Source organism: Larimichthys crocea, chromosome XXI (genome assembly GCF_000972845.2).
Source record: "Larimichthys crocea isolate SSNF chromosome XXI, L_crocea_2.0, whole genome shotgun sequence".
NCBI classification, from domain to species: domain Eukaryota; kingdom Metazoa; phylum Chordata; class Actinopteri; family Sciaenidae; genus Larimichthys; species Larimichthys crocea.
In genome coordinates, this window is record NC_040031.1 from 7,731,828 (window position 1) to 7,750,720 (window position 18,893).

Consider the following 18,893-nt stretch of genomic DNA (forward strand, 5'->3'; position numbering starts at 1 on the left):
TCCAGCAGATGGCCTGAGTATTAGCCAGTGGGTTTTTTTTTCCACAAAGTTTGCTAAGGCCGCTTGCATGACCATTCGGGTGGTGTGTCAGTTGGTGGTGTGCTGGTTTGAGACCTCTTTTTTTTTATGTGCCGGAAGCCTTTGTACTGTATTGCTGCCCACTGTACACATCAGGCACTAATGACTGCGTTGCTTGTCCTCCTTACCAGAGGAGGGCCTGGTAGAAGAAACGGCTCACATTGAGACTGCCACGCAGCAGACCCGGCACTACACACTGGCCAATCAACAGGTCCAGTTCCACCGTATTGGCGAGGGACAAGTTCAGGTGGTGAGTGTGCGGCATGTCTCCTCAACTTATAGGCAACACACAACAAGGTATAGTAAGACTGTGAACATTGTTTACTCTTCTCCTCTATATATATCGAGTACAATTTGCTCTTTTTTTAAAATAATATATTTCATTATTTTTTCGCTGTTATAAAGGGTCCCATAGAGCAAGATATGTAAGTTCATACCACCCACCACAGTGACACATACAGCGTTCTGCAGAAATATAAAGCTTCTCATGTCAAAGAAAGAGCTTCCCATGCTCAGGGATTGGGTGACCTTGTACAGCTGCTATGGGCAAAGGTCAAAGTCAGGCCCACTAAGGCATTATGGGTGGGCTGACCAAGAGGAAGTGACTTGACTACTCATTGTCTTCCCTGTGTTCTGAATCAACCCAAATACATCATTGTAAGGGTCACAAGAGTCACTTGATTAAACTCCATTCCCTGTGGAAGATCAGAAGTTACATCGCTTCTGTGAAATCCTAAAATTCTAGGAGAAGTTAGGAAGAAGACGGGAAAGAATGATATCAAGAACTCACTGTGTGGTTATTACCCTCCAGACACTGCAGAGTATACAGGTGCAGCTAGCCTGAAATTTACTGCTACACAGCAGAGAAATCACGTATACTTACTGGCTGTGATTCAGTGCTGCAACCCTGTCTAATGATTACTAAACTACCAACTCACCTATTGTGTTGTTGCCATTTACGTGCAGCACCTATATGCTGCTTAGTTTATTTTGATATAAGAAACTTTTCTTTGCTTTCTGTAATCATTCCTCTGGTTCAACCGTTCATTAAAAGACCCTTTATCAGGGTTCTTTTAATGTAAGTGTAGGTGGCAAAATCCTGCTGCGGGGGGTGTGTCTGTCTGTTTTGTGGGAATATAACCGCTGTGAAACAGTCAGACTTTCTCGATGCTGCCGCTCTCATTCTCATTCACTGTCTATGTTGACCAGGGCTCTCTCTTTCCAAACCATCGGATGCAAACCAAAGGAAAATTCTTTGTGTCACATTTTGGCAGCGTAAATGTGCGAGTCAGACACAGATTTAGAAGCTGGGTAATGAACATAGGGTACACAGGTAAATAGAGTACATAGTTTAGTCCATGAATCCACCTGTATAGCCCGTTTCAGTGACATTTGAGGAGAGTTAGCCTGACCTAGGTGTCTGATTGGGGGGGCCACAGCATGATGTCAAGCTGGTTTTTGTTCAGCCAGGCTCAACTTTCTCTACTGCAGTCGCTGCCTTTTTGGCCGACATCGACTGCGGCGAATGCATGGCAGCGAAACTCAAATGAATGGGGGAAAAACTGCGGTTTCGCATCAGGGACGGATCCTGTTGAATGTTAGGATAGGATGAATAAGAGGAATTATTACAGCAAGCCAAAGCTGTTTCTGAAATATTTATGAACGTATTTGTATAAGTGCCAGCTTTACCTGTCTCTCATTCTTCATCTGTGTTTCTCAGATCCCACAGGGTCAATTGCACATTGCCCAGGTGCCACAAGGAGAGGAGGGTGCAGATCACACAGGACAGTGAGGCAAGTGTGTGTGTGGTGTGTGTGTGTGTGCGTGCGTGCATGTGTTTTTGTTTTTTGGGGCTTTTATTAGTTGTTTTTTTTTTTTTTTTAAATGAGAGCGAGAAAAGGAGAGAACACAGCCACTCCTATTTTTGAGGCATTGTTCCCGGTATATTAAATTCTTAGGAGACACATTAGTCATGAAAATTTGTTTCCAAACAGAATAACTCTTACGTTATCTCGTGCTTGAGAGGGAAGTGGTTTTCTGGAGATGAAAAATAGTGTTGTCTACTTTAGTGGGATTATCTGTGTTGTGATTTGGTCAACTTTTGGCTAGTTAATGACACATTATTTCACTGGCTATTTGAAACATTACATTTATGTGAACATGGAGTGTACTCCAAAAGCTGCAGACCTCTCTGTCAGCACGCACCAAGTGTATCTTCAGATAATTATGGTTGATCCTCTGACCTCTGTTGGCAAGACAATTTATCCAATTTGTATCTACACCCATTTCCCAAGGACCGGCCAAATGTGATTGCACAACCACACTTTGGAGACTACAGCTAGTCCTTTAAAAGAAAGCAAATGAAGAGACATTTAATATATTAACCAAAATCATTGCAAATAAATTTGATAAGAGTAAAACATTGATATGTCCTTTGAGCTTGAGCCATTCCAGTAAAGCATAATTCGCCAGGAGTAATACCTGACAACATTTAAGTCATTAGTGGCTTTCGCAAAAACAGATGTTCCATAAAAAGAATGTTAATGTTTTATATATCCGCCTGCTTATGCGCGGGGTATGACTTTTGTTTCCACATAATGCCCAGATGTCTCATGTCCCGTCGCAGACATGCACTCTGCAGGTGCACACAGTGTTGGCCTGCCAGTTGGAAATCAAAATCTTAACTCCAAACCACACCAACTGCTCAAGAGGAATTTCCACATCAGCATCACTGTTAGTGATTTTTTTTTTCTTTTCTTTTTTTAAGGATGTGGGAGAGCGATTTATTCAAGGCGCCAGTCTGTGTACACACAACACATGTAATCACATACCGTATATGATGCGTGCCACAAATGCGTGACATTTAAGCGAAAGCAATTGACACCTTTACCGAGTGTTTTTCTCATTTCCTATCCAGCGTTGCGAAAGGACACTCTGAGGAAGAAATGCACGATTGAGTGAGAGAGCGAATTGCAGGCAGAAAAGCTCTAAAGTCTTTCCTGCTCTTTGTGGCTGAGCCCAGATTTTTCTCTCCTCTCCTTCCTATTCCATGATATTGTTTGTTTTCTGGAGTTCAAAGCTTAGCAACAAAATCCCACTTCTCCCAACTGCCACTCACAGAATATGTTTTCATTAGGGACGGCCCCCTTCATCAAAGACGTTGGTTTCAGCTGCTTAAAAGGAAATGAGCTTTTTGAGAGATTACACTGCTTGCTCTCTGGCCATATGGCCCTTAGACAGAACTATATATACACACACACACACGCAGCAAATGCAATATATATATATATATATATATATTTAATTATATGTATATATAGATATGGGTGTATTTATTATGTTATATGTATATGTGTGTGTTTGTATATATTAGATATGTATATATATATAATATATATGTATATATAGTAGTATATGTGTGTTATGTATATATGTATGTATGATATTAGATATACATAGATATATATATATATATGATATATATATATATATGATATGATATATATATATATATATATAGATATAGATATATAATATAGATAGATATATATAGGTGTGTGTGTGTATATATTATAGATATATCTATGTTATAATTCTGTGTGTGTGTGGTGTGGGTATATCTATCTCATCTATATATCTCGCTCTTAGATCTATTCTCATCTCTCTCTCTCTAGATCCGGCCATACCCGTAAGCAAGAGAAAACAACTGAAACTTGGGGTTGGCTAAAAATATGGCTTGTATGATGTTCCCTCTCTTGTGGTCTTGTTAATATAACTGTGGGTGTTTAAGGACTTTATGATGGTCATTGCATCTCGATGAGACGGCGATGGGCTTGTGTCTGTGCGAATGGGCATCTGTTTTCGTTTACAGGAGTGTTGATGTTGCCAGAAATGACAGAATAGTTGACGTATGCACAAAGACATCACATCCACTTCTCTCTCCTGTGTCATTATGTATAAACTGCCAGACCCAGCATTCTCACAGTCCTGTTATGACACTTCTGAGGTATTGGCACAATGATGCTGCCTGTTGCACATTGCAGTTCAGTTTAGCTTAATGTAATGGCCTGAATCACTTTGTGACAATGCAGGTTTTATTAATCTGTTGTCCTCTCTGTTTAAGGATAAAGGTGCAATGAAATGACTTTGTGTTTGCTAAATGATCAGGCTTTTGACACGACATGTCACTTCTCTATTTCAGGGAAATCTCCAGATCCACCAGGTACACGTTGGTCAGGATGGACAGGTAAGAAGAACATTTTCAGTAAACTAAATAAGAAATATAATACACTCACTAAACCACATTTGTGTCATTATTGTTGAGCACAAAGTACAAATCATTAAAAAACAAAGGCTCAATAACGAATGGTGGATATGTGTAGTATCATTTTAAAAAATGAGTTGAATGTTCAACTTTATACAGTCGTTCCATCAGATCTTTCACAAAGATTTGTATGTCTGATGACCCCAGACCACAACCCTGGTGACGTCTGTGCACAATGATGTCTCTGCTGTTGTATTGTTGCTGTGAGTGCAGTGACCCTGATGAGGTTGTGTCGGGAATATTTAGCTGAACGTTTTACATATTTGCATTCACGGTGGCCACATTCACTTGGCAAACACATGTTGGACATATCTAGATAGAGCCCAGCTGATATTCCGATTGCTCAGAATTTAATAATGACAAGAATAAGAAGAATAGGAATAGAATGAATTGATCTAAATTGCCCGAAGCATTGTTTTCTGCATTATGTCCTGTAAAAGATAGGTAGTGAAATAAATTGCAATAGAAGCCAAATGTATATGGAACAAATCAAACCATTCCAAAACTTATATTTGACTATAATTAATAAGAAAATACAAGCTCACTGGTGTTTAGTAAGACAGATATGAAATAGAACTTGTTTTTGGTGAGACTTTAAAGGTGCCATGTGGAGTTTTCCTGTAAATGGAAAAAATGTTTACATTCACTGTTGCTCACCAATACACACAATCTATTTAGTTATATTGTTTTTTCAGTTAGTGGCTCGCAGTCTTCTTCACTGCCTCGGATGTTTGAATCTTTTGGCCCACTACTGCCACCTGTAGGCCTCTCTCTGTCTCTGTCCTCGTCTCTGTCTCTGTCTGTCTCGCCCTCTCTCTCTATTTTAGTGTCCTCCCACTGTCTATGCCCTTGTTCATCCCTCTCCCCTCCTCCATCCCCGTCTTGAATGTTTTGGACCGAGGGCCCTTCCTGTTTCTGTTTCTCTGTTCTTTCCTCTAAGATCCAGGCGGGCCTTGATCAAAGCATAGCTGGCCTGTGTATGACCAGACACAGGCCACATATGGACGCCTGAAGACCAACACATAATTTCACATTCATGATTTCATCGTGTTAGTCAAGAACTAAGGCTTTAGGGAAGGAAGTTTTTTCTCACGCTGCCCGTCTGTTGATTAAACTGTTATGGGTTATTTTGTTAGGACAGGTGTTTTTCTGTAACAGCCAACAGAGGATTTCTAATCTCCTGAAATATGAATATATTCACTCTTTCAGTCATTTAAGCAGCAGCATGATTCATTATTCATAGGGATGCACGGTATAGGTTCTTTTCAGCTGACACCTATAACAGATAATAACCTGCTTTTTCATGGTTTATACCAATACAATAATAGGGGTTTTGTATTGTAAATGGTTCATAATAGTTTATGCACACCTGAGGGTAAGAAAGGGTTTGCTAATAGTGAGCAAAGGTGAATAATTAAATGTTAACTAGCTCTGATCTAACCAAATATGACCTCACTGTTGTTAATACAACAGAAACAAAGAACAGTTTTCACCCTTCAAATATTCATTATTTTTTACTAGTCATGCAGGCTCAGGCGATGTTTTGGGCAGATTACTCACCAATTCACCCTTCTGCTATAATGTCGTCGGGATTGAGAAATAATATAAATTTCCCATTATCTACTGATGCATCCCTAGTTATTTTACTTTGGCATCATGCCCTAAAACAATTGTAGTACTTGCATTAACTGGGTCACTAAATGTTTTCTGTCTAAGACTGTGTTAAAACCAAAACCATCGCGTGAAAAACTCACCCCTCATTCGTCCATGTCGTTTTATGCTTTCATGCAACCTCACGCTGTCACTGTGCGTTTGCCAATACAGAGAGCTCCTTGGGGGGGAAAAACAAGTAGGGTTGTCCACACAAAAAGTTTGAAAGCCAATGTCGCCAGCAGGCACAGAATAGTGTTAGCCAATCAAATACATGTGCACATTCCTAGTAGATGACTTTGTAATGCCATCATTCAACAGTACCACTGACTGTTGCAACAGAGCTTAAAATGATTATTGCTGCGATACCTTTCCAGAGTTGTAAAATTCTTGCTTATAGGATTATAAACCACTGGTGCTGTGTCTTGGCATCAGATGAGCTTCCACACTAACGGAACTATTACTCAAACCAGCCTCATTGGATCGTATTTCATCTTCTCACCAGTACCTTAAACAGCACGCCCCCTTCAACGCAGCCCCAGGTTTGTAGTAAAAATAGACCAAAATAGTGTCTACAGCCTTAAATTCAGATTTTCTGAGTTGCCCTTGCCACTTTCTTGGCGTGGTCATAAGCTACTCATAATTCAGAAGTTTCTGGCATGAACTGAAGGCAGAATAAGACGAAGGAGATTTTTCTATGAGGAGACTTAAGAGGCTTGAGAATGTAATGCAACCTATTTGTTCCAGTGCAGCAAGTAGTAATGTGATTACAATAGCATTACTCTCTAAGGAATTACTGGACCAGCACATGAAAACTAAGGCAATCATCACCATGTCTATGTAATATATCAGGGTTTGGGAAGAAGGATTTTACAAGCCGCCCATTGTCTGGAACCATATACTTTTAAGTGCTCTGTTCTCTATTTTATAGTCTGTTGAAGATCTCAATCATCAAAATCAAAGGTTCAAAGGCACAATTGGCTTTCTGTATGCATGCATTTTAATTGTGTGTTAATGCATCTGCTTGATATGAGCGTTTCTTTTTTGCTGTTTGTATTGTTTTATTGGCTGTTTGGCTCTGAATGTGTTTTCACTTGATTGAGGTAGTCACCGCACATCCTCGTGCTCCTTCTCTCTCACACACTCATAAACATACATGCACGCTCGTGTCCCCAAATGACCCGCTTTGCCTGAGCCTGACAGCAGCATTCCTTTCAGTCTCTCTCTAGGATCCTGGAACAAGTTTTGGTCTGAGTTTGGTTTAGATTTTGCACCACAACACACATTTCTAGCAGTAATTCATATCAGCTCACAGTGCACATGAGCTGTTTTTGCACATTTTTCTTCAGCTTTATCTTGTCTAGCTGTTCTCTATAGGCTAGATTTTTTCCTGTATACATCATGCATCAATAACATTTGAAAATGCACTGTGGGATAGATATTTGTTCTTTGCAGATAGACACCAAAGCGTCAACAAAAAAACAAAAAAAAAGAGAACAAAACTGCACAAAGGCCTCTATTCCCTTGGCAGTGTCTGAGAGCCTTGTCCAATAAAAAAGCTCTTTTATTTTCCCTTTCTTTTAGCTCATGCTTTGATTGGGTCTGTAAAATGATATGAGTGTAATGCCAAAACAAACACACAGTGACTTATTCTTAAAACCTCATGTTGCAGGTCGAGCTTTTCACACACATGCAGTGGTACATTACAGTGGCAGCATCTCCTCACTTGTGTATTCTCATATTCTCGGGAAGCGGAGGATGACTTGTGGGTCAGCTTTTGAATCTGATGAATCCCAGAAAAAACATAAAAACACACAAGGGAAACGAAGGCTTGCATCCACAGTGTTTCTTTGCAGCCACGGCAAAAAGATAAATAAAAATCTGGGATTAATCATCCGATGCACTTCCTCAATACAAATGTCAAGATACAGCCATTTCATACACATGGACATAAACAACGCTGACCTACTGCTGTGTAACCAAGTTCAACCAGTATGGACATGTTCATACGAGTCAGCTGTCACTGTTTGTCCATCTAGTCTGCAGTGCAGTTCATACCCATACCAAAGAATTGTAGGATAACATTTGTCCTAGTAAGTGTTTGCATCCCGTCTATGCTTTTGTCCATATTTGCACGGTCACTCTCATCCACATGTATGTTCTCTCCCTCTCTCCCTTTGTCCCCAGATGACATATTAGGTTTTATCATGATTTGTGTAATGCATCTTGGACCAGTATTTGTTAAGAACCTCGGACAAAGATAATACAAATCAGACATAATCCTGATGTTTGCTTTTTTAAATGTCTTAATTTGTATGTTTATGGAGGGGTCTACATCAAACAGGCTGTGTATGATGTCACTGTTTTTGTAATCTGGCAGAATAGTGCTAAGGCTGTGTTAGTCTAACCCAGCATACGCAATTCATCACACAAGAGGTCTCTGCTTTGTTTTGTATTTCCTTTCTCTGAGGCGGTTCCTCTGCTCTCCATCTCACGGTCTTCTTTTAATTTTCCCGTGCTAAGTAACTATGGCTATACCCATCATTTAAAGGCCACCTGCTACATCCAGTCACTCCAGGTCACATTCACTGTCATATACCCCCTCAGGTCACATCTTGGACACATAAACATCTATTAGACAAATAAAGAAAAGTTGCCACTCTCTCATGCAGTGACTTTCAACAGCTCCTTGCACCCTGCAGCTCTATCAGGGTCTCTTAATTTATGCGTGCGTTTTCCACGGCTGTCTGCACCTTTGTGTCACTTTATTATTAAAATCAACAGTCTGAGGTGGCCTGACTTGCTTTTTTTCTATCAGATCTCATTTATTTGTCAAGACGTCACTCGTTTACTGGACAAATTTCAAATTAAGGTGTCAGGTTGCATCGAAAAGATGAGTCTAAACCTGACTTTAGAAGCTTTAGTAATTCCCTCCACTGATTTGTATCTCTTTCCATGTGGTTGGACATGGGTAATGGATTGTTTAATTACTTTGACTTCTGTCCTTGAGGCTGTTGTTATACTGTCAACAAACTTCTGACTGTCTCTAGTACACATAGATATGCTAGTTTTCCTCTAAAAGAACAGCTATATATCAGGGAAATGCCATTTTGTTTGGCGTTCTCTTAAGACTACGAATTATTGTGTTTCCTGTTTTATAATGTTCTGCATGGGCCTGTTTTTTCATTGTCAGAAGTGTGGTATTTTCTCATGAACCACTCTCCTGACTTAAATACAATGCAGTGTGTACATTGGCAACACACTGCATTAAAAATGTTACTGCGATGTAGAAAAAAAAAAGTGGTTGTTGATAAGTTTTGTCAAGCGTTTGAAATTCTGTCTGGCAAAGAAAATCAATACATTTTGCACTCTTTTAATGAAAAGAAAAAACTGAAAGCCATCCTTCTTGGTTCACAGCTTGTGAGTGTATAAGTGGGTCCAGTAAGTAAGCTAATACTAGACATGCTATGCTTACCTTTGAACTTAAACAAGATTTTTGCAGTAATATATTAGTGAATGGATTTGGGGTCACACCTCAAAAGAAACTGAGGTGTCTGTAGTTGAGGAGACAGGCTGTGTTAAAATGTTGAGAGGGCTGCGAGTTGACCCCTCTGTCCTCCCTCTGTCCATCCATCATGCTCTATAGTCTCACTAGAGATTTACTGCATCCGATAAGCAGGTGTCCTACACACATCTCACTATTCACTTTTGTTTGTTTGTCTAAGTGCTTATGCACACATTGAATCCTGTGCCTTTGGCTGCAGATGTTTGTGCATCCGCTTTCATGATAGTCTGTGCCAACTTCGCTGAACGCAACGAGTGCAACTGTGCCAGCTGAAACTTTGAACAAGACCGGATCCAAAGTTCTCTGCCGGCCTATAAAACCGCTCTAATGTAGACGGAAGAGAAGGCAGACCCATGAAACTATAAAATAACTAGTCTTTTACTGCCCTCCCTGTCTGTCATAGCCTCTTATCTAGTGCCCTTCTCTCTGTGTGCTGTGATCTTACCCTTCACTGATGCAGACCAAATGGAGGATTGGAAGATGAAAGGAGCGACTGATGAGGAGGAGGGGAGAAAGAAAAAAAGATGGGGAGTGGAAAGCCAAAAAGGGAGACTGTCTGGAAGAGATGTTTTTTTTTTCCTGTTCATGATCGAAAAGTGAGACCAGTTGAGCTGTGAATCAGATAAAAACACTCAACTTAACAACTGCATGGTACCCGGTGGCACAAAAAATCAGAGTGGGTGGAGCCTTTCGCTAGCTCAAATCCAGTCTGTCCACAATGGCCTTATATGCCCTCTTGCCCCTTCCACGTCTTTGCTGCCACTCTCTTGTGCAATGTAATAATATTGTCCACAGATGAGCCACAAATCCAGTTTTGAGTGAGCTCAGATTTTAGAGGACTCTCCCTGTTAGATAGACTCAAAAAAATCGCAATAAAGCTTTAACAAATTCGCGCCTGCGTCATTTACCAAGGATGGACCCGAATACCGCCCATCAGGGGCTTTAGACGTGATTATCAAGAGTCTGAATACGGTACCCCCGCCAACTCCCTTCCTCCCTCTAGTTGAATTTCTGCCATCCCTTTATGTCAGCACATGTTGCAGTGCATCTGTTGGACCCTCCTAAGCGGCATTGTTCATGACCAGTGTGGGAACTGGGTCACAGAACAGAGAGTCCAGCTCGGCACCGGTCCCTTTGTCCGTGCTGCCAGGACCTGTAAACACAGAACCAGTCTAGGACCAGGAAAAGTCCAGACAGCACATATTCTGTTGGAATGATGGTGCAGAAAGAAAAGGTTGATGAAGGAGAGTGAGGTAATAAAGAAAAGATGAAGAGGTAACAGTGTGTTTTACCTCAACGCCTCTGAACTCACATTATATTGTAAGTGTTGCGTTCCTTTGACACCTGTTGTCAGTTAACTTCGATAAATGTCTGTGGTTCTAGGACTGTATCTTATGATGTGTCATTTCTATACACAAAGCAGATGCTTCAACAGTCTGTAGGGTAAACCTCACAGAATCAGGGTGTGATTTTTAGCTGGAATCAAACTGCTGGCCTGTAGCCTGAGTTACTCAGTTGTCCTTTTTCTCTGTCTGCTTAAGAATGTTGTTTCTAGTGTGCTTAAAATTCCTGTAATTCACAGCACGATGGGAGGGTTAAAATCAGAAGAACAGATACAAACAAGATGTTTTATGACCATTGTTTAGTGTAAGTGGAATGTGCGTAAGCATTCAAGGATTTAGAGTTCCAGTTGTGTATCCTGTTTCAAAGGAGTACCGAGTATCTGTTTTGTGTCCTTGTGGCATCATGGCCCAGACGCAAAGGGCCACAGATTGGGGAATCCTTAGTTCTGAATGTGTGCGTGGGTGAGTGTTTGTAACTCAGCATTTCTGAGCAGTGCAGAGGAGGGTACCCCCAGTGGTGTTTTCTTTTGTCTTTGTGGGTAGAACTCAGGGTCACTAGCTGTGTGAGTAACAGGGACCAGATGTTTCAGATGCATTTCAGTGTACAAGCCTAGCTCAGCCCTTCCTTACTTGACCAGAACTGCAGTGCTGATCATCCATCATCAGTCTCAACTTCTACAGGCTCCTGACTGGGACAGCAATTGTTAGTGGGTTTCACTGGGTTAATTGTAACCAGGTTAAGTTAATACATCTGTCATGTAAACAACTAAATCAGTGTATTTGACTCACACTAGAGTCATAAAAGCATTCTTTGATTAACAGAAGTAGATTACTCATCAGTATTTCAAATAACTTTTGGCATGTGTACGATGTAGTCTATTCTTTATCTGCACATGCACCACAATGGAGTTAAATTAATGCAAATAGTGTGTTTGGAATCAAGACTTGTTTGAAACCTAATATATGGCTGCACCATGTATAATCAGCAATAGTTTTTATAATGCAAATATTCTTGGTTATTAAATGTTTATTATTATTATTAATTGATTTCATCATTATTTCTGTAGTGGTCCCAGGAATATTTGTTCTTATGGTGTACTGTACTAGCAGATCATATGACATAGTTAAGCTACCTTTGAGTAAAAAAAAAAAAAGCTGCAAGAACAATACTTTGTATTCATATATTAAAATGTTGAAAATGAGAAGTTTTTATTCTATTGTACAGTGATTATGTATTGCCTCCCTTTGGACTTTCATTCATTTCTATCTACGGGATGTCTCGTCTTTCTATGACTCACTCTGTATTGAGTGTTTTGTCAGACTGATTGTTATTTGGGGTGCTGTAACTGTTCACCCTCCTCATGCCTCTCGGCACATGGAAAACTCTGCTAGACTGTTACAGTGCATTACCATCATCTGGGTTTCTCACAGCAGTAGGTTTGATGTTGTTTTCCAGTTTCATTTTCTCATGGTGAATAAGGGATATTGGTATTGTGGTATTGTGCTGTGATGAATCAGTGAGGTATGGACTGGTTATTGATCTCTCGTCAAGTTGGTATATTTGCTTTTGTGGTTAGTAATAGCCTGAGAGGGCAAAGCCTGTAAGAAATAAACTGTTAGTTACATATAATAACTCCAGACCTTCTTTAACAAATAAAGAAAAAGCTTGTCCAGTCTCACTCTACACATAAAATTGGGCCTATATAGTATGTGGGCTCGGACTAAAAGTCTTCATGGTACGTAACGAACATTCCTGCCTATTCATTTTGAAAGAGCAAGAGACTACACTTCACTCGACCAACCAGTGTGTAACATCTTTCAGTCAGTCAGACCTTCGTGTTTCTAGTGTTTGTAGTGCTGGCCCTCGCTTTGCTGTGGTCCAGCTGAAAATCAGCATGGCGAGCAGTGGGAGAACAATAAAAGTTGTTTTCATGGAAATGACAGCAACAACAGCCTACATAACAAACACTGCAACAAAAAGTATTCACCAATGCAAAACGGTTTGAAATGCCAGTAAAATACAGACCACACATTCTCCCGACAGTTCATGTTAATTATGCCAGAGGAAAGACAAGTCCAGACGTAAAAAAAAAAAGGGGCTGTATCTGATAGATGTCATGTCTTAATGAGTTAAAGACTTTGGTGTGCTACATGCTGATGTAAGATGACAGGTGTCTTTCATGGCAGATTTGAGACTTGAAGGAGAGCTGATGGATTTTTGGCTGCTTTGTGCCAAAGGTGCTGAGTGCATTTGAGTTCGGGACCCATCAAGTCCTCTCCAAGAGAGTGTCTAGAGATTTGGGTCTGTTTTTCAAAAGGTCGTTCCTGGGTCATCTGGACCTGTTCAGTGTTCAAATGTAGTTTCCATTGGAATTACATTTGTTTCAGAGGGGAGGAGCATTTGAGGGGAGTGCCAAAACTAAAAACAGAAAAAGATGTATCACAGTTGTATCAGAGAAATTACATTTGATTAAAGAAACGTGTTGGCCTTCATCAGTGTCCATTACTATATTGAATTACTTGTTAAGATGGGTATTTTGTGCATTGTGATATTATGTTAGTTGAGTTTTACAACCTGTGTTTATAATCTCCTCTGGCTCCGTTGAATTAAGCGGGGTAATTGGAAACACGATAAAGTCATCATCTTAAATCATGAAATTTACAGGCATTGTAAAAATGCTTCATCAATTAGGAAGGCCAAGTTTGGACTGACTCTAGAGAACAGAGAAAACCTTCAGTGGAATTTTCTTACAGTTTTAAGGGGCCTGCCTGATTTTTAATTACGGCTGTTTTTTTTTGTCATCAGTCCCCCTTTGATTAGCTAGTTCTGGATCAGAATTTAAGTCAAGCTGCTTTTGTCATAAAACCTTCTCTGAGCCCTGTCTGAATCTGACTCCCAGTCTGCTGGTGGGAGTTGAGGGGGAAAAGGATGCAAAGCAGGGTTTGATTGGATGCATGTGTTGAACTCTGGTGTAGAAACAGTGTCAGGGTGTGGGTGGAGATGGGAAGCAGTAAGCCAGGTTACAAGGTCAGGGATTTTGCAAGGCATAATAATTGATAGTAAAGATGTATTTAAAAGAATAATTTTTAGACAGAAGATCAATATGTCGACAATGTATGGTCACATCTGAAAATTGAACTGCGTATGTGTTAGAGAATTCACAAATCATCAAGAGGAGCAAAGCACAACACTGTTCTGCTTCTATTTCAACTTCTGACGTTTTTTGATTTGTATCTCAAGCCCAGTGTTGTCAATTCAATCATATTATGAGCTGAAACCCAGCTGAAATCAGAATAATCCAAAGACTCAGAGGTAAAATAAAAGGCATATGTAACTAACAGTTAATGGCTGCAGTGAGACGTATTTAGGCCAGTGTGTTCATTTTCCATTTTCCCAGTCTACACTAAACAAGCACTCAGAGCACCACTGTGTCTATGGACAATCTTTACAGCCAAGTTGCAGCCAGGCCATAGCCCCCTCCCACACTCCCTCCACCCCACCTACCCACCCGGAGATACTGTTTCTGCTTAGACATCTGTCCAGGGTTGGCAGTTGCAGATGTTGTTGACGGCTGCGAAGAAGCTGAGAGGAAGTTCCAGCCACTCCAAAGTCCAAATGTTTCTTTTTTCATTTCTCTGTTTTGGTCAGCTTTTTTTTTTTTTTTCTTGTCCGTTTTTCAGATTTGAAAGAAGAGGACCTGTTACTTTGGGAATGATAGGAACCAGATTTGTGTGGCTCTCATTTCTTAGAGTACAGAAAAACCTGTCTGATGTGTATAGATTTTTGTTTCCTGAAAAAGGAGGATCTTGTGTTATTGAGGAGACTCTGCTATACTTTGATTAGAGTGATGGTGAAGAAAAATTTCTAAAAGCATACTCAGACAAAAACACACATGCAGACTAAGAGGATGACTCATAGCATCGTCCGATGCACAGCTGAGTCTAATTGAGACCTCCTGTGAGCCTGAGAATTGATGCCAGCCTTTGTGCATGTGTATTGTGGAAGCAGATTTTCTATTTGATGCACTCTGAGACTTTGTTACCAAGGATAGAGATGGATATTTAGAGGCTTTGTTGTATTTCTGAACAAACCTATATACTCTTAAAGGCCTCTTTATTCAAGTTTAACTCGTTGCATATGAAGTGAAAGGAGAGAAAGTACATTTTAAAATCCTCAGACAAGCCCTAGATGAGGGCTGGGTAACAAAGCTTTGTTTATCCAGTTGGTTATTGTCTTTCAGTCTTGGAATTGTGAATGTTTTTTGCATTAAACTGCTGTTGTTGTTCATTTTTGTGTCTTTCCTCTCCCATTGCTGTGTTTCCTTAGTGTCCTGGATCCATTACTGACAGCATTACGGCATCAGAAAAAGATTTATTTTTTTCTTTCCCTTTTTTCTCTCCAAGGCCATGGCAGCTAGCAAAGCCTGCAGAGAATTTAAGATGCTCTTGATTGTTTGGTGCTCTTGTCTCCAGCGCTATGCCGCAGTATCATAGCCCTTTAATCCTGCTTGTCTACTCTGCTCTTTGGACCTCCAGCATGGGGGTGGCCAGCCAGACAGCTAGCGCTTATAATTTAAGTTGACCTCAAAGTTTTAGGAACTTTGAGGTCAACAGTAACTAATACACTTAAGAGCTGCTGATGGCCGCTGTTTCTGACAAATTGAGCTCACTACATCAAATCTAATATACTGAGCTTTATTTTAAGTGTGTCATCCCAGCTCTAAGTTCAAAACCGATGCATTTATGCAATCTAGGCGAGACCGACAAAGTTTCCCAGTGTCTGGAGGCTCGTCTACTCCAAGAAAGCCCCCTCAAACAATTCTCACAATAGTTTTTTGCCTTGTAAAACATTTTGTTTTACAACATTTTTTAATTATTTTTATTTTTTCATCCTTGCCAACCAGCTCCAGCGGTCATAGAATTGCTTAATCGGCCTTTAATAGTGTTTTTATGAATTTCTAACCATGTGGTAATTCTAGACAACAAATCAAAATTCATGCTAATGGAAAAAATACTGCAAGCACTGAAATTTATCGTCTGAGTTCACTTTCTGGGCATCTTCTGTGAGGTGGATGTACTTGCTTTTGATTGTTTTCGACTGAGTCATACTTTAAAGCCAAGCGTGACAGTATTACACCCAAATAGTGGAGACGAGCTGTTCTAACAAAGCGAGTCGTGGGACAGGATGTGGATCCGAAAAGTTCCTGTGTAATCGCTGTAGAGATCTCACACACCGTTCCAACTCTGTAAATGCTTTTGTGAGCCTCTGTGTGCTGCTCCTCACAGCTGAGAATGCAAACTGCTCTCAAATGGAAGTTGAGAATCTAATTGAGTGAGACAAGGGTTTACGATCTCAAGTATCAGCCATGACAACTCTTGACCTTTGGTAATTATACACTTAGATACACCAGTTGGACATCATCATGCTTCAGTTTACACATACGTAAGTGCAGATGTATATGTTTTCAGGCAGATGAGCATTTGGCAGGAGCTGCAGTCGATTTTCTAATGAGAACAGTGTGATAACGTGTTGGGGATAAAGATGGATCCCTATAGATGTCTGCCATGAAGAAACACTTAAACAGCTGGCTGTGCGTTTAGTTTCTCACTGTTCTCATTGAACTGACTGAGAATTGTTGGCAAGGATTTAATCCTTGTGGGATGATGCCTACTTCAAGTATGTATGTATGTATGTATGTATGTATGTGTGTGTGTGTGTGTGTGTGTGTGTGTGTGTGTGTGTGTGTGTGTGTGTGTGTGTGTGTGTGTGTGTGTGTATGTGTGTGTGTGTGTGTGTGTGTGTGTGTGTGTGTGTGTGTGTGTGTGTGTGTGTGTGTGTGTGTGTGTGTGTGTGTGTGTGTGTACGCTAACTAACTATTGGCTCCAGCTTCACATTTAGTGCGCAAATATGGCGAATAATATTGATCTTGTCTTCTAGCTCTTTGCAAGAAACCAAAGAAGTGCATTATAATACATAAGGAGCTATTTTTTTAACTTACTGTTTACACCAGCCCTACATGCTAATCCCTATCGATCGGAAATGTTTTATGGGTCGCCAAACACTGATTCATTTGACCCAACAGTCTTCTGTTGTGTTAAGAGTCTGGCTCACTTAGCCTCGATCCATGTCTGTGCTTGAATTGTCCCGGTTGTCTGATCGGGTGAGTCAGGCAGACTTCTCACAATAATAGTTTCCATCGGGCCAGCTGGGCCCACCGCATTATGGTGATGAGGCGGCAGATTCTGTGGTGAAACTAGCAAAGTCTCTTAGATGACGATGCAAGATGGTGGGTAGTGTGCAGGGGGTGCTCAACTGAACCTTTTAGGGCCTGTCCCTAACTCAGACTTCAAAGCAAAGGTTGGACCAGGGGTTGGGAGGCAGTGTGGGACTCTTGGATTTGAAAGGTTGGGGCAGGGGGGCAACAAACATCATATGTAATTGAGGTTTGTGAGGTTTGGGTTTTTCTGCAGGCTTGCACATTCTCCCTCAAATTTTTAATGTCTGTTGAGCATGTCCCGGCCAGTCCCAGCACCAAGTGCAGCTGGAAGAAGGCTGAGCTGCAGACGGAGAACTCGCATAACATCGCAGAAAAGCACACAAAGACAACTTGCATGTGAAACCTGCAAGAGACAAGACACCGAAAGAGTTCTGTGTTCAATCCAAGGCCATGGAACTGTGAAAGAAACTTAAATTAGACCATGCTGTCAGTTCATGCAGGAATGCATTATATTTCAAACCAGTAACACCCCACAGCCTTTACTGTTATTAAGCCCAGGGCCACACTGGAGGGTAGTAATGTGGTCTCTGACCTATGTCTGACTAAAATGAACATGCACAAGCACAAAGCTGAGTGAATGTTTCCCTCCATTCGTCTTTCTCTCTGACTGTGTTGACAGGATGATTGTATGTTAATTTGTATGTCTGTTGTCACATGGGGGTTAAACTATTCAAATTAAGAGCAGTGCTTCTCTAATCCCAAAGCATGTGTGTGTATGTGTCTGTGTGTGACTGACCTTGCACAAGTGCTATCCTTCTGTGTGTTTGTGGATACAGTGTAGCTATAGAAATAACCTCAACAAACTAATACCCAACAACTCTCGGGCTGCACTGTACTACTCTGTAATTAGTGCGTCCAAACCGCAGAGCTCTAATGTCGCCTGGCTGACATCCAGCATTGTGGGAGATTAGGATCCCCCCTCTGATGTCTCTCTGTCTCCATTTATTTCTTTTTCTCAATTGAATGTAAGTGGAATGAACCCAAATAAAAATGAATTCAAACTAACATATCATGTCATAGAGCCCAGGAAAACAAAACTTGTAAAAATGTAATTGAATTGAATGGACCATAAAGTTTCTCTCCAACCCATATGTACGAGAGGGAGAAGACGTCCTGTGAAAACAGTGGTACTGAAATGTTTATACACGTCACACACATAACACATGGCATATAACTCAGTGTGTGTTTCTGTGACACCGTGCTTGTACACACTGATGACTGCAATCAATAAAAGAACATAAACACATCAGATAGGACATAAACGAGGCTTTCTGCTATTTGTTTTTCTTTGTTTCTTGTTTCTAGCGCCATGTACCAGACATCATTGCAGAGCGAGCCAGATTGCTCTCTTAACTCAGCCTGATGAATGCAGATCTATTACACTTTTATGTGATTGATTGACTGATAAAAGATCTTGAGAATGGACTGAAAATGTCAGCTGTGCTTGACTGTTCTTCATCTGGCCCTCATCTGTTTCAGGTGCTGCGTGGAGCTCAGCTCATAGCAGTCGCATCAGCTGATGGTGGGGCCACGGCAGTTGAGGGCTCACCTCTCCCTCCCGACATCCAAGTTCAATACGTCCAACTAGCCCCCGTCGCAGATCACACAGCTGCTGTACAGGTAAAATAACACAGACGCACGCACACACACAAACT

At 40.8% G+C, this 18,893-nt stretch overlaps 1 protein-coding gene across 1 annotated transcript in view; it reads left to right on the forward strand.

Moving 5' to 3' along the window:
- The window catches only part of banp (BTG3 associated nuclear protein), a 43,486-nt gene that overhangs the window by 20,243 nt on the left and 4,350 nt on the right, over positions 1 to 18,893 (forward strand). Inside the window, exons 11-12 of the mRNA XM_010737704.3 lie at positions 4,280 to 4,324; positions 18,718 to 18,858. Coding sequence (XP_010736006.3) covers positions 4,280 to 4,324; positions 18,718 to 18,858 — 186 coding nt within the window. The remainder of the gene's footprint in view (positions 1 to 4,279; positions 4,325 to 18,717; positions 18,859 to 18,893) is intronic.